The sequence below is a fragment of the Coturnix japonica genome, chromosome 3 (assembly GCF_054131305.1).
Source record: "Coturnix japonica strain WE chromosome 3, WE-NBRP24, whole genome shotgun sequence".
Taxonomy (NCBI): domain Eukaryota; kingdom Metazoa; phylum Chordata; class Aves; order Galliformes; family Phasianidae; genus Coturnix; species Coturnix japonica.
Window position 1 is genome coordinate 29,492,442 of NC_140665.1, and position 23,422 is coordinate 29,515,863.

The window sequence follows — 23,422 nt, forward strand, 5'->3', positions numbered from 1 at the left end:
CTTCCTTAGGCAGCTGCTACCAAAGCATGATGAATTCCCCAGAGCGGCCATATCAATGCTTCTCACAGCTCCACCAGCACCAGGGCCGTGCCCAGAAGGGTCTGGAAAGGCCCCTTTGCCTTGGGTGTGCTGGCCTGGCTGAGAGATGCTAACAGCTTGCAGCAGGCTGAGCCGCACCGCCATGGCGGCCGAGGGGCGGCCCGGCCGTGGGCAGCTCGCTCATGTGGCCGCAACTCTAAAGCCGGAGGGACGGCTGGGCCCCGCCAGAGGGAGCCGGAGACCGGCAGCCTGTGGCTGAGGTAAGGCAGGGGGCTGTGCGGAGGAGATGGTGGCGGAGCCCCGAGAGCTGGCAGCGGGGTGTTCCCGGCCGTGTCACGCTGCCCCGGGGCGGCTCAGCTGCAGCTCGTCCCTACGGGCCTGGCGTGGGGTTCTGGGGTCTGTAATGAAGCTGCGACGGCCAGCTCGGGCTGCAGCTCTGCAATCTGTATAATTCGATTTGACAGCAATTCCGCGGTCATTATGCTTATTTACGAGATGTCCTGCGAGGCGCTGAGTCCCCACTCGGTTGTTTTCCCGTCTTTTCCTGTCGTAACTCGCTGGGTAATTCCTGGGCACAGCCCTGTGTGCTCCTGGCGTGCTGTGGTTTGTGCTAGGATGGACTGTGGGGTTTGCTCACCCCTGCAACCCTACTTGACATCTCCTCAGAGATTCTAATGCCACAAGTGTTTGCTGCTTCTGTTCTAAGTTTGCAACTCTTTTTCTTTTCTTTTTTTTTTTTTTTTTTTTTTCTGCTGTGTTTACCTTCAGGTGCTCGTTAATTTCTGAGGAAGGCAGGTGCAGCTTCATTATGTCAGTTTCTGAGAGCTAAATACCAAAAACAACTGGCACAATTAAGTGTGGCACTGTTAAATGCCAGAAAACATTAATCACAGCTGTCCTTGGAGCTGCATCTGAGGCCTGGATCAGACCCAGCTTGCACTCAGTTGAGGTGTAGGAAGAGCTGGGTGAGTCAGCAGGACTGCCAGGCAGTGTTCTGAGTATGGCACAGACTCTAGACTGGTCACCAGTTGGATTTAGCTCCATTCACCATCACTCTATGGGCCTGGCTCTCCATCCAGTTCCTTACCCTGCCAAGCGTGTACGTGTCTGAGACATGGGCTGCCAGCTTCTGCAGGAGAACACTGTGGGAGACAGTGTCAAAGGCTTTGCTGAAGTATAGGTGGACCACATCAACAGCCTTTCCCTCATCCACCAGTTGGGTCACTAGATCATGGGAGATCAGGTTGGTCAAGCAGGAATGCCCTTCGTGATCCCATGCTGGTTGTCCTGCATGAACCTCAGAACCTCTGCCTTTTCCTTATCCTCAGTGGTCACATTCCCAGCCTCATCCAGTAAAGAATGGAGATTCTCCTTAGTCCTCCTCTTACTGTTGATGTATCTGTAAAAAAGCTTCTTGTTCCTTTTTATCCCAGTGGCCATGTTGAGTTCAAATTGGGCTTTTGCCTTTCTGATTTTCTCTCCACACATCTTAACAACTTCTCTGTATTCTTTAATTTTAAGAAAGTTTAATTCAGAAAGTTCCTGGGATACATGCTGGATGGAATTCCTTATTGAGCAGACATGCCTGCAAACAAAAGAGAGCTCTTCTTCTTTCCTTTACATATTCTCATCATAGGAGAGGAGATGGAGGTGTCACCTCAGTATATAACACCTTGTTAGAGACACTGCAGAAAGTGAGTGAGAGATTGCTTTCTTTGCAACCTCATGACTTCCAAAGTCACGTCTCTCTCTCCCTTTTCCTAGAAATGAGCCTGCAGCTTACTGGGAGAGAGCTGGAGTGCTTGTTACCTCTGTCACTATGCAGAAAATAACACATGGGAAAAGGAAGTTTGGCTCCTGCACGAGTGCCTTCAATCACTTGTGTGCCCAGAGCTCTGATCCCTGCCTCAGAGACTACACGGTTGTTACAGCCATTAGTAACGGTCCTTTGGGAAATGCTCAGTACCAAATGCTGCCTTCCCCAGGTGCATGTTTCAAGTCTTCATGTGTTCTAATAGAGGAGACTGTTAAAACAATGGGCAACAGCTGAGAGAAGGCTTTTCCTATTTGGGATCTCAGTGCTTTACTGGTGCCTAAGACTGCTCCTTTAAAAGAACACCAACAATGGGAGGAATTATGCTGTGATCATCTTTTCCTATATGCCCTATAAATTTAACTATTTCTATATACATCTAAATGGTGTGAGTAATGTATAGATGTATATCTATTTGGAAACACAAATGACTGCTTTGGATTTAAGCAGAAGGAACCCAGTGTTTTAGAGTCTGAATCCATGCCGCTGTGTACAAGTACTGTGATAATGTCAGGATGGAGATTTCAAAGCTAATGAAACAAGCGATGTCAGCACACGCGTGTGCTTGGTGTGCAGATGAAAGGTACGGAAAGAGCTTCTGAAGGGGAATTTACATACATTAGCTTTGTAATTGTATGCACAACAGGCAATTACACAAGAGTTAATAAAATAGTGGTAATGATTTGTACCGGGTAATTGAAATCTATGAAGCAGTTTTGGTGTCTCTAATAAGGCTGTGATGGCCTCAAGTAGAGATAATGAGTATGACAGGAGTGACTAGCATGAATAAATTCAATTAGTGCTGCATTTGTCAAACAAAAACAGTAAAATAATTTTTTTAAGTGTCTGGATGTTAGTATCATCGTTACATAAACGGGAAACTGAGGCGGGGATGTAAATCATACTTCAGTTTGCTTTGCAACTTATTACAAAAGACAGAAGTGGGATGCTGCAGTCTGCCATGGCAACACCCTTTCTCCTGCTTAGTAAAGTGTTGGCTGTTATTACAAATAATGTGTACGGTGACTTGAAAACCCAATGTACATTTCTGCATTACTTCTGCGTGCTCCCCAGACTGCTGCTGTGTTTTGCAGTTTGAATCCCTTCCCTGTGTTTGCACTGCTTTCACTGTAACTATTATTTAAGTGTTGAGTTCAGGCTGTAGCTGTTAGTACAGAAGCGAGCTCATGCTCTGGGATGCCGGTATCTCTGTCTGTGCCTTTGAGGTGTGTGATGGAAAGGAAGAAGGGGGATGTCTGAATGTAACAGTGAGTTTGAGCAGGTCTTGCTTTTCTAAGTCCTGTTTCTAAGCATAGGGTTTACATGAAGGTTAGTTTTGTATTTTGTGTACCACAGGATATATTTCCATGGTGGTAGCAAGTGCTTTTCCTTAGCAGAAAGCTCAGTGTAATTTACAAATAAGGTAATGGCCATCCGATTGGAAAGGTCTTTGCTTTCTGTGTTCTGTGGGGCTTCAAGCTGTACAGAACATTGAGGCCTTGGAGCTGGGAAGGCCTCACTTCTCTTTATGTTCTTGTTGTATTGCGATGTCTGTCTTTTAAAGAAAGCGTGTTCTCTGTAGGATAGAATGAAACAGCATGGAACAGGTTATTTCAGCACTGCCACCGGGTCACGCAGCTTTCTCATGCTTTAGAAAAGCCCTGGATTGTAGTGGTCTGGTTGCTAGCAGCCAGAATTGTTGGTGCGGGGTTATTTGGAAGGATGCAATTAGGTGGGACAGGAAAATTCCAGCAGTAAGGCAGTAGGAGAAGTGGCAAACAAGGCAGTTTGGGCAGTGTCAAGTAAGAACTGTGGGTAGCTCAGAGGTTGGAAGTCAGGTAGGAAGGAGTGAAGTACTGGTGAGAAGGCATGAGGAAGGGGAAGGGCTTGCAGAAACAAAGATGTTTTTGCATGGGCACAAGTAATTATGATCTCTTCCCACTTGTTTTGCTTTTAATAAACATCCTGATCCCTGCACTGCATGCTCTCTGGACAGCATGTCACTTAATTAATTTTCATTGGATGGAAAAGCTGTAATTCCACTAAATTAAAAATAGAGCTGTAAATGGGCTTGGTTTGATCTCTGTGGCATCTGTAGTGGAGGAACAAGATTAATTTCAGCAATTAGATGTTAATTGATGTCTGAACATGTCTATTCCTAGAAACAGCAAGGCCGCATATAGCATAAGTAGCACCATTAAAACAGCATAGTCTCCCCTCTGCGCTCAAGAACAGAGCTGGAGGGGGGAGCTTACCAGGGACACTGGTAAATAGAGCAGTGGGGATGCTGAGAAAGGAACAGACAATCATGATGGGGAGGAGGGAGGGCAGCCTGTGAATGGTTAAAAGCTGGTGGTTAAATGCACAGAGTGTTACAGAAGAACTGTGCTTTTGTTTGTTAGACATAAATCCACTTTATTTTCATTCCATTGCTGGTCAAGTCTGCTTTGAGCCTCACATCATAAGCAACTACAAAGGTTTATTACCTTTGATGAAATACCCGATGAAGAGAAAAAATATATATATATAGTTTTCCAAAGGCCAAAAAAATATACTAACAATTTTGATTAAATGGAATAAGAGGTCACTGAATCTGGTCTTTAACCTACTGTGTGTAACAGCTTCAGCTACATCCATTTCAATAATGAGATTCTGTTTCTGTGCTGCCTGTGCCTTATATATGAAGCACCGTGCACTGTATATATTTCATTTTGTTTCCATTTTACAATACGGTAAAAATCTTTTTCAAGCAGAATAGATGCTAGCCTTGGATACCGAAGTGCTGAATAGAACAATAAATCCTGTGCATCACTGGCCTGACTTTCATCCAGCAGTCTCAAAGAGCTTTATAAACATCAAGTAATCTTTCCAGCTCGCCAATCGCAACTGGGGGGAGTATTACTGCTGTTCTGCAGCTATTAGTATTAATTTGTATCACCACATCAGCTTCAGGACTTTACTATGTACACAGTGAAAAGCTAAGCCCCATCCCAAAGACCTTTTGAACAATTGTAAAGGCAGAAAAATAAAATCGAGATACAAGGGGCTGAAGGAACACGGGATAACGGGAGAAAGGAAATTAAATATATATGAAAGTGACCGGTGTTGGAGCAGCACGATCTGCCCAGCCGTTGTCATGTTGTTCTGGGCAATGCAGCAGAGATGAGACCTGAGGAAATGTGTGCCTAAGGTGCTCTTGGGAAGGTTGTGTCAATATTAGAAAGGAAAAAATTGTAGGCTGGGGGTAACTGAACTGTGGAGGAGTGAGAACCATTGCTCTATGCATGGTAGGAATGAAAATGGAACCAGTGGGTTGAGGCACAGGGGAAGAAGAGTGGTCAGCTCCTTGTCTGTACAGAAACCTCAACAGAGTGAATGTGGGTAGTGGGTGTTACAACAGAGTTTGCTCTGTCTGTGTCCTGTGATCATCTCAGTTTGGTATTCCTTTTCCCAGACATCAAGGTGTTCGATTTCCTTTGGGTTTTCTGGAGCAGAAGAAGGGAAGTACCGAGACTGTACAGCTGTGTGTGGAACCCTGCACGCAGCCTGATCACCTGAGGTCAGACAGTGAGTTGCAGCATGTGCAGAGAGTGCAGTTCTGGTGATTCAGCAACTGAACAGGCAGTTTTAGGAAACAATGTCTGTCAGGTTTGGTGCAGTAGTTATTAAGTCTTATTAACCCTTTGCACCTTCATTGCTGCCAGCTGCTGAGTGGAGGAACTGCTTTGTAGAGAAGAGTGTTTGTGACTCCTTCATGCAGCTTCTATTGCATTAGAGCTTCCATTGTCTAGTTCCACCTTGTCACTCCACGTCTGCACTTCTTGTTTTTACTCCAGTCTCCTGGCTGCTTTTGGTAAAACTGAAACAGGATTTGCAGTACAAACCTGATAAAGTCTTTGTGCAGGTCCAGCTCTGTATGTGCTTCCTTAGCACCCTCAGTGGGCTGTGTGGGGTGGTTGCTGTGTCGGGGAGCTGTGATTTGTGCTCTGTGATTTGTACAAAATGGCTGTGCCTCACAAATTCCTTCTGTGAAGACTGTGTTCCTTGTGTTCTGCTGCGCTGGTCCTGGCTTTTACCTAGAATCTTTTGCATTTCCCGTTTGTGCATTCCAGTTCACACTTCCATGTTACACTACAGCATCTGCATCTCTTCTGATGCAGTCAGACTTCACAGCCATTTTGGTGCTGGTCTGTTGCAGTCATCGATGCAATTCCTTGTAGCTGTCAGTCTCCCTGAAGATGTCACTGAAGCTGAGAATCCAGCTCCGAGGCAGTCAGCCAAGTTTGTGGGGAAGAATAACACAACCAGCAGAACACCACACTGTGCATGTCAGAGTAGTGTTTTCCTGTGCCTGCTGTCAGGCTGCTGCCATTCTCCTAACTTTGGTGAGGGAACAGAAGTTCAGGCTCGGTCAGTTGATGGGTGGGAGGCTGCTGAGGAAATTCAGGTGCTGCAAGGAGTGTTTTGTCATTGTTGTTGTTGGCAGAGGAGGTGGCGTTCCTCTCTCTTCAGGGGCAACCTCAATACTTGGGTGTGATAACGGGATGTTGTCCTTCTGGAAACTGCCATCATTCATGCACGACATGAAGACTGCATCCAGTTTACTCTGTAGTTTAAAACATCCCAAGGCACCAGGATTCATACTCTGCATGGCATCCTTGCATTTCCATGTAAACAGCTTCAGTGCTGCCTCCCTAAATCTATGTCCATAAGGTAACAAGTGTTTGAGGCACTGTGTGTGAAGGACTATATTTGCAAGAGGAGAAGAGTGCGTCTCAGGTTTTACTGAAGTGCTGGTGATAAATGGTAACTTACTTAGAATACAAGGTTTGAGTTTAAACCATCATGAAAGTGGTGATACTTTGCAGTGGGTTAAAGGCACCTGTGGCCTTGGCTACTGCTGCTCAGTTGACAAGCTGCACACCCTGGTAACTCCATCACTTACAGCCTTACATCTCTGTAAAGAGACAGTCTCTTTTGGACATGATCTGTTCCTTCCCATGTGAATGAAATGTGTAGCATTGCCAGTGTGCTTGGGAGGGCGGTGATTGACCTGTGTTTAATCCACATGTTCCAGATTGTTCTGTGTGAAAACGGTTGGGCTTTGTTTGCTACAGTGTAGGATAGTCAGCAGAGGGAAGGCGCTCTTCGTGTTCAAGGTTTTCTTTCTTTAGGAACAAATTCTTCCCCATCAGGCTGTGTAGTGAGAACTGCTAGCGAGGCGAGGTCTGGCAGTACCGTTTCATAGTGAACACTTGGATTTTTGTAGCACAAAGGATAACGAGCTGTCCTGCTGCCTGGTGGCACCTCCAAAGCGCAGATCTCAGGTACTCACCGTGTTCCGAATGCTGTGTGAAGCACTTCAGTTCTCTGGCCTGGAAGTGCTGGGTACCAGTGTTTCACATTGGATTAAAAGCGTTAGAAATCTTTCTTCGTTACATTCCTACTTGTGACTGCTGTAGAGACTCACACCCAATGCTCCTGACGATGTTTTAGCTTCTTTCTGCTTTATAAAATCTAAGATGAAAAAGAACGTAATGAGCTGCCTTATCTGTGCAGTTCTTAGACTCTTCTCACTTATGAGAGGAGCTGCTTTCTTTTCCTTTTCTTTCACTACTAATTAATTTGATCCTCTCTTTGTGTTGCTGAGGGTAAGATACTGCCGTGCACTTGGAACAAGGAGGAAAACATCATAAACAATGTAAGACAGTTCAGTTACCACTGCGAACTGTGCATTAACTGCATTAATTTCTCACCTTGATCTAGCGTGACAGAATGACTTGAGCGTCACTGCACTGAGCAGCAGTTGATTTTTAAGTGCCTTCACACTTGATACAACCCCTGGTCCACACAGTGCCATCTGTGTGCAGCATGGGAAGGTCTGGGCACTTGAAAGAAGACTCCTGCTATTTGAGCGTGGATGTTGAGAATCTCACAGCACCTGATTGTGGAGTTCGGGTGCCTGATTAGTTCCTTATCTTCCCACATGTGATAGCTGTGTGTTAGCAGAATGCCTAGTGGTGTTACAGTGTTGTCTGCATGGCTCTGTGTGCATTTAAAAGACACTGGATCTTAAATGTGCTTCTTTTGTACCTTTCCTTCTGTGTAAACAAGGCTGAAATTGCAAGTCTGAATTTGCATTGTTGCAGATGTTCTGGACCAAAAAAAACCTCTCTTGCTTTCAAGATGTGTAATGATCATGAGGATAATGCAGCTTTAATAGTAGTCCTTACACTAACAGGCAATTCTGTTTTCTTTGATGGAGATTTGAGCTTTTGCTGCTGGAGCAGATGCATGTGCTTAGCAGAACATAGAGGCTTTTGGATAGTTTGCTTCATTAATGTTTTCAAGCTTCCATAGCTGCCCAGCTTGTAAAGCCTGCACAGTATGGGACTGTTCCCTGTTTTATAATCATTGTTTAATTTGGTTGTTGCATTAAATCAGTGAAAACCAATTAATTTCCACCTACTTAAGCAATTTGCATGGATGCAGCTTCTTGTGGCAAACGCTGATGTACGTGGAATGGTCTGAAGTGATGAAATGTTGAGGGGCAGAGGGTGGGGGCACCAGATTAACAGGTGTAACCTATCCTGCCTCTGCCTAGGAAGCCTCCCAGGTAATTGTTTTAACTGCTGGGTAAATCAAAGTCAGCAAAGTGTTTCCAAATGAGAGAAAAGCAGCTTAGCCAAAATACGCTGTGTTGGATAGTAGGGAGATGAGCTGTTGGATTGGGTCCCGAGTAGGGCCACAGAGATGATCAGAGGGCTGGAGCACCTCCCCTATGAAGATGGGCTGAGGGAGATGGGCTTGTTCAGCCTGGAGAAGAGGAGGCTGTAGAGTGACCTCATTGCAGCTTTCCAGTATCTAAAGAGAGCCTACAAATAGGAGGGGAGTCAGCTCTTTGAAAGGGTAGATAACAGAAGGACAAGGTGAAATGGTTTTAAGTTGAATGAGGGAAGATTAAGGTTGGATGTCAGCAGGAAGTTTTCTACAGAGAGAGCAGTGAGGTGCTAGAACAGGCTGCCCAGAGAGGCTGTGGATGCCCCGTCCCTGTAGGTGTTCAGGGCCAGGTTGGATGGGGCCCTGGGCAGCCTGGTCCAGTATTAAATGTGGAGGTTGGTGGCCCTGCCTGTGGTGGGGAGGGTTAGGAGCTTCATGATCCTTGAAGTCCCTTCCAACCTGAGCCATTCTGTGATTCTGCGAGATAGTGGGGCACAGTATAACTGTAATTAATAATAAAAAAACACCCCTATTTTTGTTGTTCAGGAGGCATTTCTTACAGTTTAACCTGCAGGGTTTAGCCTCTGACAGCACTGATTGGCTTGCAAAGACTCTTTCTTGTATTCTGATATTCTGGAGGAAGTGTATTGGAAGAGACAGAGAGGGAACAAATGAGGCAGCAGCGCCATGCTGACTAATTGGGTGTATCTGCAAACAGCAAAGAACCCCAGCACTGCAGTCATGAAAATTCTCAAAGCCTGGAGATCTAAACGATGTCGGCAGCTGGGAAAGGAAGCTGCAAAAAGGGAGAACTCCTTAAAAACATTTTGATTACGGATGCACACATCCCATTTAAAAGCAAAACAAAGAAACCCAGAGCTGTAGCTCAAAGCGCCTTCCTGATTCCCACACAGCTTACTGAGCACATAACACACACATCCCACTGCCCAGATAAACCACCCTGAGAGAGCAGGGCTGCTGTGCAGGTTTGCAGGCCGTGTGTCACACAGTGCTCAGCGGACCATCACTTGAGGCCCCGTGCTCCTGCTGGGCTCATGGGGACTGCAGGGAGCTCGGTTTCTCTATTACTGTCATTTGTTGACATCAAGGACTAGGGGTTAGAAAAGATGTTATTTCTGGGACTCAACCAAATGCTGCTTTATTGGCAGCTGCCTTCTGTTTAGTTGCTTCTTTGTAAAGGGAAGAATATTGTCTTTGTAGCTCTTTGTGGCTTATGTTTTGGCTGCACATCAGATCTGGCAGCAAAAGGACCAGTTTAACGCCCTTTGAATGAAATGCAGGTAGCCCATTGTCCCCTGCTCTTCCATTCACGCTCAATGACGTTTTACTTACCCTTGGCTGCAGGAAATTCAATGTCTTGGGGGTACTGTGGAAAGGCAGATTCAGGACATGTCAGTTGAGCTATGATAGGAAGCTGTTGTTTTCCTTTTCTGATATGTACCAGGTGGATGGGCTCTGTAACCAGGGGTAGGGCTGCTTGGGCTGTTCTGGTTGTTTGAAGTGTAGCAGAGAGGGAGAGCCTGTTTGTCTTCTTGTAGATGCTGTGGAAGGATGAGGACCTTGCACCTTCTGTCAGTACTAGATTATATTCTCAGTTTGGGAAGCCTTGCAGAGGAAAAGAAGAGCAGAGACATGGAGGGAGTCTCCAGCAGAAGAGACAAGAGTCCCTCCCCTTTCCATAAAGACAAAGTGAGGAGGGAAAAAGGCTTTGCTTTAAAATTTTACTACTGGCTGCTGTTCTAAGCACAGCTCAGGTTTTGGTCTCTGTTTAAGGAGAGGGCTCATTTTAGAACCTGGTAAACTAGAACATACTTTGGTTCGGTTTCTTGGGGTATTCTGATGTGCTCTGAAGCACCGTGACACAGTTACATAACGCTGTGCATTTAATTTGTCTGCAGAATTGTTATTAGCAGCATCAGACTAAAAGTTTTCTTGGAGAGTGTCACCTGCAATCTGCTGCAAAATCATTTTCATGGCATTGAGGTGTTTGGTGTTTCTTTCTTGAGGTTTTCGCTAACAGCCCAAACATTTACAAGCCTGTGATACCGTGGCATTTCCAAAGAGACTTTTAAGTGCCAGTGGAAAGGGAAGGAATCTCAGTGGTCAAAATGAAGAAGCTACTAGATTATGTAGGAACAAGTTTCATTGCAGTCAGATACCAGAAGTCTTTATGTTATGCGTTTGATGCTTCTCTTACTTCTCAGCTTTACTTCTCAGCTCTAAATGCTGCAGTTCACTACATTTCATCCATCAATCATTAGATAAATCTAGATGTGAAACTAGTTTGCTATCGAGGAGCTGGGCTATGGAAGGGGAGATATCCATGGGAGCTGGAGGAGAATTTCTGCTTTCAAAACTTAAATGGAAGAAAAGTCCTTTAAACCCTGACCTTGAGCTCCTGGATTTCCTTTGTTCATGTTCTCTTCTAGGAGCCACATACTGGCTTTATTTACACTCAGTGAAATGAATCAATGTGTGACTCTCCTACACACAGGCATATGCTAATTTCTGGTTGAAATGGTTTTTTATTTGTGTGTGTGTGTTATTCTGCTACCAATACTGTCAGAGGGTTTCTGAGTAGTCTGTATTTATTTAATGCTTTTTAAAGTATTTTGGTGCTTTACAAATGTACTTACATGCTTTGACTGCATTCCCAAAGGACAGATGCCTTGGGAGGAAATATAGACGCATATCATAGAATCATAGAATGGCCTGGGTTGAAAAGGACCACAATGATCATCTCGTTTCAACTCCCCTCTACATGCAGGGCTGCCAGCCACCAGACCAGGCTGCACAGAGTCACAACCAGCCTGGCCCAAATCACCTCTTAGTGTGAGAAGGAGAACAGCACTTCAGCTAACCCTAAGGACTCTAATGGCTTGGAGAAGCTGGTCTGATGTACAGAGACCCCATCTAGTGACCTGTCCTTTTAGAAATCATACACATCTATTTCCCATGTCTTGTGAATATCAAATACTGAGCCAAAGCATTAGTTCAGCATGGAGGCAGATAAGTTGTGTCACATCTTGGCACTGGGCGATCACTGATGCAGGGCCCATCCTATGCTTGACTTGGATTAGCAGGGTGTAACCTATGAAATAATATGGCCCTGGGCTCCTATTGAGCAGGAAGAGACTAAAAGTGTGGTAAAGAGATCTGCTGTTTCTGTTCGTGGGAAATGGGTTTATCTATCGTCATGTACCTACAGGTTGGGTCACTAATTAAAGCTGGCTTCTGCAGGAAGCTCTGCCTCCCAGATGAAAAAATGGGCGCTGTCAGTTCACTGAATCAACAGAGTTCAGCTGTGTTCTGCCTCCAGCCTGGCCTCCTGCAGGGGCTGATCCCCTCTCGTCCTAAAAAGCAGCCAAGCATTGCCTTTGTTGGATGCCAGGAGGATGTCCCACCCAAGTCATCATCCCCTTCCACCTGCACCAAGTCACTGAGTGCTATTGACCACATGGCCACTGTTGGCATGTTGGACTAAAGGTGGTGGTGTGTATGAAGGCTTGTGTGGGACACATGTGTCCCTTTACTGACCTTTGCTTGCCAACTATTCAGTCTGTCACCTGTGTGAGTGAGACCACGCTGTGTGTTTCCTACTCCTGATGCAGCTCTGAGAAGACCAGCTTCCACATCCTCAAGGTAGGGTTTTTTCCCCTGTGTTTGTCTAAGTCTTAGTTAGTGGCTCCTCACCAACACAAAACACGTTGTTATGCTTTCTCTGCAATACCTACACACCACCAAAGAGATGTCACACAAAGCCTGGTTAGAATAGTTTGTGCTGTGCAGTTGATCTGCTGTGTATCTGCTGTGAACCTTTCAAGTTCTGCCGCCTTCATCACTCCAGGAGCTGGCATGCAGTGAACTGCTACTGCCCAGTTGTGCTGGCACAGGTAGGGGCCCAGCAGTCACAAGCAGCAGACACCATTATTTGCAAGCAGCGATGCAGGAAGAACGTGCTTCTGGCTGAAACGAGCAAATCATTTGTTAATCTCTTCAAATGCAGACTATTTACCTGCTAGCTTGAAGTTAACGTGCTAGTGGAGTATGTGCAGGGCAGCATACACAGGTTCATGGGCAGAAATCGCTGCTTCTCACTTCTCTGTTTTTCTCTGCTTGCGGGGATTCAGTTTCTTATTTACATGCTTTCAAATAGAGGACACAAATTAGCTGTTCTACAACTAATGCTGTCATTCTTCTTACATGCTTTGGAATAGCAGTACTCGAGTACTCCTCCTGTGCAGTATCCACAAGCAGTTATTCACAGTTAAGCCCTCTAAGATAGAAAATTGCACCAAGAAATCCATAAGCAATAAGAACAGCAAGGGTCAGTCTGCCTTACTGTGAAGAATGACATGGTGCGGGATGCCTGTCACCTTTTGTTCCTTCTCCTGTTAAAGCCTCAGCCTCGGCTCCCCGTGTGCTCTCAGTGAAACCAGAAGGGTTGGATTCAAAATACACTTCAGTCCTAGAATTACATTTTGCTGCCTTCTACAAAAACCCGTGTAATCTTTATGGTTTTTTCAGCTCCATCCGACAGGTTTTCTTTTCAGACTGCTCTCAAAATAAGAGCTCTTCCTTACTCCAGAAAGGTGCTACAAGTTGGCTACAGAAATCCAGACCGCGGTGATGTTAAGTGACCAAGTGAAGGCTGGTATGAAACAAAAGGTCAGTGCTGCACAAAGCTTCCTGCCTTGCTGGATGTATGCAAATTGCACCGGGCTAACAAGTTTCAGTGCCTGTGAACTGACACAAGTTCCTTAGGCTGTTTAATTTCCTCTCTGCTATCAAGCAAATGCTGGTGAAACCCCCCCAGAATGCACAATTCAGTCACAGACCAGCACTGTCATCTTTAACACACTGTAACTCTTTATAAACAGCTTTATTGTTTCACACAACAAAAGTGATTAGAAAGAGCAGGTACAATATACAACTTGGTTGCTTTGGGATGTGCAGGCGGTCGGTCCTGTGAATCCTGAGATGTTGCAGGGTTTGGGATCCGGGCACAGAGCACTGCTGCAGCTGTGGAGCAAGTGGGCGATTCCTGCACGTGCACAGCTGAGGCAGTGGAATTGGCTTTACCTTCATCATCCAGACCAAGAACAGCCAAGGCAAGGAGCTGGTTCCGACTGACAGGGTATGTTTGCTGTGGGTCCACCTTACCCGAGGTGTCCGTGTGGGTCAGCAGTTGTTCAGTAGTTGTGGCAGTTGAGAATTGCTTCCATGAAGCTCAATGTAAAGAAACCAAACAAACCCACAGTATCACGTTGTGCTGATACTTTTGAATCCATATTACCTAGCAAATGAGTGAGGACTTTATATTTTACCTATAGAATAATAACATTAGGATAACTAACAGAAGAAATAAAGGTAGAACAGACAAAAAAAGTGTATCTTTGGATGCTCGATCCATACTGATGTCCTGTACCTGCAGGGTGCTACCAAACACTGCCTGCGTGTCTCTAGAGGCTGTAGCATCCACGTAGCCTTTGGGTTCCTTGTACTGATGAAGTCCACAAAGAAAGGTAAGAGCACTGAGGAAGGGGATCACTGGAAATACAACTCAGCCTTACAGTGCACTAAGACAGCTCTGGGAGTTTTGTAGAGTAAGCAGCAGCAGCCCTTTAACACTGACTTAAAAATAACCTTTTCTCTGCAGTCAGAAACAGCTGCTGGCGATACACGCCTCAGTAGCTTTAGATGTGATCATCTCTGCTTTTCTGTTGCCTTTGCCTAGACTCTGAACATGGTTTGTGTGGTGGGGGGAGGGCTGCTGGGCAGAGCAGTTGGTGAGGGACACTCTGCACAGGGTGGGTGCATCAAGCCTCTAGAAATCATGGCAAGCTCAGAAGCCAGGGAGCAGAGGAATGAAGGCCAGCACGTGTGCTGGAACAGAGGCTGACACAGCAGGAGCTGCTGCCTCAGACTGAGCTGAAATACTGCTATCAAGGTAACAGCTGGTATAAAATCAGCAATGCCTGTTTATCTGATCTTGTATCTACCTACATATGCACACATAGGAAGCTCCTTACACATATCCCTACACACACATATACCCTCATGCTAGGAAGAGCAGAAGAAATGCTATTGAAAAACACCAGTGACCCAGCAGTGCTCACAGTTCCACAGCTTTTAGCATGTCCTTCTGTTGTCTGGGAGCGGGTAGAGTGTTTTAAACAGAACTGTTGGTGAGCATAATGGTGCTTCCAGGGCTAAGTCCGTAATTACTGATAATGTTGAAACTCCAGCAAATGCAGGTAGTGGTATGTGCTGCATTTCCAGAGGACTGATAAAAGGCACATGGGCGTGTTTGATCCCCTAAATATAATCTGATTTGCCAGCAGATTTGTGTGCATATGGCGTATGAAAGTACCTGTTTGGAACTATGATGGCAAGACCCGAGGCTGAAAATCAAAACCAGAAAACACAAAGTGAGCAGCGCAACTTGAAGGCACCTGCAGAATTCACAAGTAAGTGCTGTTTAACTGACAAGTACCTTCATTTATATAACCATGGAAGGTAATGAAGGAGAAGCTCTGCATGCAGACGGAATGAAGGTAACACCTCTGGCTATCGTGCACACCAGGCAGACTAGCCAAAGAAGCAGGACTTACACAAGTCTGATACAGGCTGCTCGGTTCAAACACTTCTAGCCAGCCATCGTTTTAAACTTTAATGCAGACTGGAACAGTTGTGCTCACCAACAGAGGATAATTTAATATTTAGCTTATTCCTGGAGCTCATCATCTTCAGCTCCTGCTGCTGCAGCTGGGCTCCAGAAACAGGTCTGCTTAAAGCTCACAGGAATCTAAAGCAAATGCAGTGTAGTTGGAACGCTGCAGAAGAAAAGAAGTAAAAGAAAGATGAGCTATTGTCGGAGTTAAGAATAAATTCTAAATTCAGCTTATCTAGCAAAGGGCTCAGACTTTTCTCTTCTGCCTCATCCAAGGAAGTCTTGCACTTGTTCCTTGGAAAAGCAGAGATGAGAGGAAGCATTTCAGGAGTTATCGGTGAACCTTTTTGCTGTTTTTTTTAATGCAGAAATGCTGATCATGCAGACTTTCCTCTCCAAAGATGATAAAATGCCGTAGGTTGTTTGTTTGAAAGGACTGCTTCTTTACTCCAAACAGACCCCAAATACCTTAAGAGGAACACAAACAAGATTTCAAGTGTTGTGAGAACCCAGAAGAGATGTACTTCTGGTGCTGCATTTCAGACTGAGGGATGCTTTGCTTTCAGAGAAGCCGACCAAGTGTTTCATGCTCTGGTCAGTGCGATCGCTGAGCTCCCTGGGCACAGCTGCAGGGGGAAGGAAGGAGCCTTTGGCAACTCGGAAAAGAATGAAAGGGATGAAGCAGCCAGGAAACAGTGGGCACCATCTTTTGTCCTCTTGTGTAAAGGGAGAGGCAATGGACAAGAGTCCATCTCTGTAATTCTATTCTCATTACTTACACAGTCCCTGTGCTGAGCTGCAAGTTATTAACTCAGCATCCTATTGCATGGTATGAGCTTTGCACAACCACAGCAGAAAGCAGTAGTCTGCTTATGGTTATACCATTGCCATGAACGCTTGCTACTATCTGAAGAAGAAAACCCTTCTGTTAGAGGGTGCAATCACTTTTAAGAACTATCTGTGATTATAGTGATCTTCTCCACTCTATTCAGATGCACATACTGAATTTGCAGTTGTTTACTGTTAGTCTTATAAGGTTCCGCTCACTGTTCTTTCAAAGAAAATAGCTGCATTTTGTGAAACAGGTAGGTCCTGTAGCAAAATCTGTTATGACTAAATAATCCTGTTTCATTGCTTCACATATAAATCTGTTTCAGAATTGACACAGATGAATTCCAAACAGGTATATTCACAGAGGCTGAGCAAAGCAGTTTTCTGTAGGTATTAAGGTAAGACAGTTGGTACAGTTTGGCAAGTCATCATTTGCCTCTTTACCATTTTGTGTTCTGAGGTGACTTGAAGAAGGCGGTGGATGTGCTCAGTACACAGCTGTCAGCGTGCAGCCTCTGCCTCCTGCTTTCATGCCTTCTTTCCTCCTGACTCAACTTCACATTGCAGGATGAAGCACAGAGAGTTTATGGGAAACTGTATATGAACAATATAATAAAACTATGGTGGGTTTGGACTATGGTGTGTTTTTTCCCTTCAGAGGTTTCCAGAACAGCATAACATCCAGGACAAGTGAAATGATGTCTGCATGAAGCTTCAGTTCGTGACAAAACAGCCTGTCACTGCAGTAAAAAGCACAGGGAGGTTATCACTTTTACAGCCCAACATCCAACTTTTAGTCTCCTTAAAGCAAGGTGTGGGGAGGGGGGGGGCGACTTCCAAAGGAACAAAGCTGGCACCTTCTTTTCTGTGGTGTATACCGAGAACCCAAGAAGAAAAACCATTCAATCCAAACTACTTGACCAGCTGCACACACTGACACCTCAATGAAAAGGAAAAATGAATAAAGAGTAGAAGGAGATGGAAAACATATCCTTGTGACTGCTGGCTGCAAGAGCTTTTATTCAAGAGTGGCTCTTAGCAGCACTGTTACAGTTTGTTTTCTTCGAAAAGCTGCACATAAACCCACTGCTGCACAAGTTTGCCACATAAAACTCGCACTGCAAGTATTCTCCAAGTTTAATCTTAGTCACTCTCCTTTCCAGTGTGGACCTCCATAAAGTATACACAGAGGCATTCTCACGTAAGGTTCTGAGCTGCTTATACTACAACTGTACCTTCATACAGCAGTTCTGCCACAGCAGCTTTTGTGTTGAGCCGCTGCTTAATGCTTACGCTGCTTTTGTTTCAGGAGGAGGATTATAACCAGGTATTTAAGTGATGAAATAAACATCTGGTGCCAGTAAACACAGTTCATTTTAAACAGCGTCATCTAAAAACGTTTCCATTTGTTTTCTATGTTTAAAAGTACCCGGGAGCATACAAAATTATTTCCAGCGCAAATTAGCTCCCATCTCTCTGTGACATTAAGAGATTACTTCAATTAGACCCTCTCTTTGCTGCTCCGCTGACGACTGACTGCAGTAACTACAATATGACAAGGAGATTATCAATTCATTTGTCTGGGCTCTTCTAACTGTGTGCATCATGCAGGCAGTGCGAATGGGTGCTGTCAGTTATTGCGCTGGTGCAATTCTTAAGGCGCCATTAATAGCAGTTTTCTTCCGCGGTGAGTCTTTGTACCGATACAGTCACTGTCAGTTAAAAAATATGTTCTTACACCTTGGAGATTTTTATACACCTTGTAGCACACCCACAGAAGGAACTGCAATGACTGCAACGCAAACAGAGCAACACAATGAGTTGAACATAAACAGGCTGTTGTATTCAAGAAGCCAATGGATCGCAGACATGCCAAAAGAAGAAAATCATGCAAGATTTGAACCTATTCATCACACTCCAATGGAGTAGATAAAAAGTACTTAGTATTACTTTTGGACCACTATATTTGCACCAGGGCTCTCCTAGGGTGCTGCCTGTGCACTACTGAAGAGCAGCTCAAGTTCTCTCATTTAACAGCCACATCACTTCTCGCTCAAGACACAAAACTGACTCAAAACAGAAATCAGGTGTAATTAAGGACAGGATGTTGTCACAACCTTCCCAGGCAATTCTTATTTTTCCTCAAAGCCTCAGCTTGCACCCAGCAATAGGTTTGACACTTGGAAACAGGGAAGCGCTGTATTACCCAACTTACCTTTCCTACAACACAGCCATGTTGTGCAAGGATCACACAGTTTGCTTGAGGAAATAACAGGTGTGCATGCTCTAGGAATGAAGCACAGTTTCAATTCCAAACAATTTTCAAAGCTGTTTTAAGTAATCACCTTGTCGTTCTCTCCTCCTCTTTAGTGCTGGTCTATTAGCTTTGTGCTTCTAACTTCTAAATGATTAAGAATCAACAGCTCTTCCTCGAGTCTTCCAAAGAGTTGTACAGCAACTGCATGAGCAGAAGTTGTTCAAATGCATGAAAGAACACTGAGGACATTTTACAACCCCTGTGGCAGCGGCAGGGTGCACGGTCCGCACCTGACTCACGCAGCAGCACAACCAACCTGGACTTCTCATCTGACTTCAAAATTAAACCGACCAATTGTCAGGCTACAGGATATTGAGCCGGATTTGCATGCAAACAAAATCTCTAAGTGAGCTGGAATGAAGGAAAAAACACAATTCTCCCCTTTTGGAACGGCAGAAAATACTGACTGCCTTCCACCAACCGTGAATGCAGCTCTAAGTTACTGGCTTAACGTTGGTATTATCCCCACTCAGATATTTCTTACATGAGCTTGCAGCAGGTTTACAGTGCAAAATACCCAGACCTGTTGGAATAGGCAGAAAGGAATTCAAACTTTAATCTGATTGGTTTAATTTTTTTTTTTTTTTAGCAGGAGGAAAAAGAATAAAGTTACAAGATTCTTTTAATATTTTCACAATGTTAAACTAAAACTGAGCTCTAGGCTACATGTGTAAGTAAATCTAGAACACAAAAGGGTTAAATAAGATCTTCTTTTAAGATACAAGAACTTAAGCTTTCTTTACGCTTAACAAACTTCACAGAACAGATACTGCAAAGGAACAACCCCGTCCCCAACTTCTTTGTTTAAAGTGAACATTGTCCATAATTCACACGAACTTTTACGTAGCGTCCTCGCGAGAGCCACCTTGAAACCATCTGTGCACTTGCAATGAGTTTAAAGAGAACGTTAAGGAGGAACAAAATAGCATCTTCAGTATTAATGCAGAGAAGTCTCGCGTGTCATTCAGAATGCCCATCAAATGCTATGAACAGGGTTTTGTAGGAAAAGAAAGTGCGTATCACAGCAGCAGCTGGAATCCATGCTTTTAGAAACTCTTCACAGCAAATATAAATCATATCCTCGGACGGCCCCTTTCAGCTGGACCGCTTCCTGAAAACGCAGCACTTTACTGAAGGTTTTGCTGCTGGCTTCGTATTCTTGAATAATAACTATAATAACAATAAACAATAAAAATAAAAATCACTCGCCTTTTGGGTAGCTTGCGTGTTATAGCGATGGGACACTTCTGATTTGCTTCCTGGCTAACTTACGCTAATACAGTCAGATGCCGAACGTGTGGGTGGAGATATGTTTAAATTTTTCTTTTTAAATCAGTTATCTCCTTGTTAAATGCTTCTACCGGAGTAACAACGTGACTCGGCCTATGAGGAGTTAGTTACCTGCACCAAGTGGAATGGAGGATGACTCATCCGAGCGTTCTCCCGCCACGCTGGGGTTTTCCAAGTGATGGTTACTTCACCTCTCTGATGTTTTCTCTACCTGCCCGGTATTTCAAAATGAGACAAAATCTTTTCCCTCCCTCAGATTTTCTTACAGATGTACCTGATCGTTACCATTCGCCTGGGATTAAGCTGGGTCACTCCAGTACAAATCCTTTTTACTTGCATTAAGCCCTGTGTGCAGCAGGAGACGTGCTGAATATTCTTTTTGCTTTTTGTTCACAAACTGACGAGACCGGTGCCATTCGGTTCAGCTCAGTGTGACATACCGTAATACAGACCCACAGGTCTAAACAGAGCCCAAGCATTCTACTCCATGTGATGCTTTTCATGTTCACTTTCTATACCGTCTTTGCAATAGATTCGGGCAGAGATGTTTGTGAGAGCGTTCAGCTGCATAGAGACAGGGCTGGTGTAACCCATGTGATTATCTCATTGACACTCTGATGTGAGGAAAACAAGCTCAATCTGATTCAGGGTGTTTCACTGGTTGTTCCCCAATACTGTTACTGAATTCCGTTTGCTACAAAATGTCCTTTTTTTTCCCCCCAATATATAAGTCTAGCTACAGAAAGTCAGTCTGTAGAATCCAGCCATGGCTACTGTGCTGTGAATTAGCCTTATTTGATCAATTATCAGATACCTGCACTTAGCAAAAGGCAAACAAGAGCCAATCAGGTTTCGGCCGGTGGGAATGGCTGCACCATTCTGTGGTGGGTCTGTGCAATCTTCACATGACCCTCAGAATCTCTGTGGATGCTATGTAAAATGTATGCACCATTTACTGCTCTGGGATGGAGTTGGCTTTAAAGTGTGATCTTAATTTAACTGAGGAAGAAAAAAAAAATCAACAAACAAAAAACAAACAAAAAAACCCTGATAGGTTCCTTCTAGTAAGATAGATATAAAAATTTTTCATAAGAATCTCTGTCCCCCTTTCTTTTTGGCTTCCTGGGAAGAACCAGAAAGATGTTCCTATCCCAACAGAATCCCTGATGCTGGTGACACTGCCTAACTCAAAAGCCACACGCGATGAAGGCACGAGTGACCAGTCAGGTCTTCTGGGCTTAAGCAGCTGCAGTTGCTGCTCGTGGTAGTATTTCACCTCCTCAGGAATAACCAGGCATGAAGAAGTGAAAGGCTGCACATTGAACAGTTTGTCTGAAAGCCACGTGCATAGCAAACTTTTACACCAGCTTCTATACAACTACTTGTGTTAACTCTGCAGCTGGAAAGTTCCCAGCGTAAGGCTTTTAGAGTGACTCCAGCAATAACAGAAGCCTTTGGATTTTTCTCGTTTTGATTAAATCCACTAGCCATGCTCAGAAATAATGTTTCTTCATGTTTTAATTTTTATACGGTGGCTAGCAGGCACCTTAGTAACCAGCCAGAAATCAATTTCACCCACCATCATCCCCTAAACTACAGTACCAGGACGGTTGGCTAAAGAAAGGAAACTGATTGGCTGTAGTCTGAAACTTGCCTAGTACAAGGTGTCTGGCTGACTTTGTCCTAAATAAGGCTAACATTAGTGAACTAAGAGAACAGCATTTGGTTGCAGTCTTGCACTCAGGAACATCCTTCACCGATGCGTTGGCAAGATCTTCCTACTTTCCGATCCAGTTTCACCATTTTCATAATGGCTTCTTCACGTCCACGTCCCATGTGGTCAAATGTGCAGTCATGTTGTTCAGGAAGGCGATGTAGCATACAGAACACATAACCTACCAAGGGAAGGGGGAGAGAGGGAAGAAAAAAGGACAGTTAAGAACTTGATTAAAATGGCAGAATCTTACCTGAGTCACAAGCGAAGTAGTGCCCACTAAGGAATTACTCAGCTGCCAAGAATCAGTGCTGGCTTCACCTTCCTCACAAAGCATTAATAAATGTCTGATTATTTACTGTATTTCTTCCGGGTTTATCAACACAGTATCAAAGTCACATGAGTGGTTTTTTGCCATCCTCTCACCTTATAGGAAAAGTCCCTCAAACAGTCTAAACCTGGTATACCCAGATGATAACAAAGTTAATGGGTCGGGTGCTCCTCACCTTCCCTGGACTCCTTTCTCCTTTAGGTGGAATGTCAGTTATGACTCTCATGCCCGCAGCACCCCAGGTTTGGCTCCCAGCAGACATTCAAGTCAGGACTGTTTTACTGTCAGCAGCCCACGTCAGTACTGACAGAGTTCAGTGCCTGAATACATTCCTGTTCTCAGGACCTTGTTGTCATGGACTGTTCCAGCACCAGCATGGGAGCAAACGAGCATTTGAGGCAGGACCGTGTCAGGCCACACCATCTTGTTCTGTAGCTAAAAAGATGTGGGTTATCATCTCTTTGTCTAAAGCTTATCTTTCTCATCGGTCCAGGAGGGCAGCTCCAACAGCCACCTCCTCTTCCTAATCCACCAAGAAAATCAGCTTTTTTACTTACTTGGCCCTAACACTGTACAACAGAACAACCATTGTCTCAATTTTCCTGTCTTTAAAATGAATGTGATATGGTGATAAGTAGTTTTGGAATGATACAGCAGTAGAAAGTGTTACACAACCACAGGGTTCATGCAGTCCACCGTATATGAAATGAGGGCTGCTACTGCCTGAGCTGCAACATTTTCCCTGAATAATGGGCACAAAGAGCATCACTTTGCCTCCCACAGAATGCTTTATGTTGCTGCCAGTCCTTGGATGCTCAAGAGATTCAGACTACAAAATGATGACATTCGATGGATTGTAATGGATAAAACTGAGTGAATGACCAATAATGTGTGCATGTGTGTTCGTGTGCATGTATGTGCAGTTCAAGTATTTCAAACTCCTGAACTATAAGACATCAATAATAGGAGAGAACAACAGGCTACTGTAATGTGAATGTGACTGTGCTATGAAAACAGGAAAGGAAAAAGTACCACACACAGAATCGTTCTTTAAAAATTCAGGAAAATTGACTTATCTTTGCTCATTCTCTGAACAGCACCAACTAGGAAAATACCTGCTGCTATCTGTGGCTGGCTTTGAAACCCAGTAATAGGAACAGAGTAAGAAGTCTTCCGTATTGGCACATGGAATTCAGGAATACAGAAACAATTCAGACCGAATTGAGATCTAACACCTCTCCCCTTGTGATCACTGCCTCTACTTCAATCTCAATCTGGTCATACAACACTGAGATGTGATGAATACATTCCCCCAGGTGCCAAAAATTCAAGGTTTGGTTGCTAAGATGAAAACAACCTTGGAGTACAGTTTTAATGCTGAATTGGCAATTCCATCCAATTCTTTCTTACAGAAAGCAAGGACTGAAGTTTTCCCTTCTTATTTCTTGAATTAAGAGTTCAAGTTAAGGAACCAGTGTCACGGTAGACGCAAGGACACATAAATAGCTGATGAGATCAGCCAAGAAAAATAATCGGTCAAAGTCCATCAGCTTATTTGCAATGGAAGTGACAGAAGCAGATACAGGAAACCCTTCTTCAGCAGACTGTGCTGAAGTCGTTTCAGTTCCCAGCTAGGTAAGATCGGTTTTAAGTCCTAATGGTTTAACAGATTC

General features: G+C 44.4%; 1 protein-coding gene and 1 long non-coding RNA gene across 2 annotated transcripts in view; one reads left to right on the top strand and one right to left on the bottom strand.

The window, feature by feature from the left end:
* The first annotated feature begins 774 nt into the window (after positions 1-774).
* On the top strand, positions 775-19,303 carry LOC116653123 (uncharacterized). Its single transcript, XR_004306498.2, has 2 exons — positions 775-14,118; positions 14,938-19,303. It is a non-coding gene; the product is annotated as an uncharacterized LOC116653123 (long non-coding RNA).
* The window catches only part of ZFAND3 (zinc finger AN1-type containing 3), a gene marked incomplete at its 5' end in the record, with an annotated part of 124,074 nt that continues 119,638 nt past the window's right edge, over positions 18,987-23,422 (bottom strand). Inside the window, 1 exon segment of the mRNA NM_001323243.1 lies at positions 18,987-21,599. Coding sequence (NP_001310172.1) covers positions 21,445-21,599 — 155 coding nt within the window. The 3' untranslated portion in view covers positions 18,987-21,444.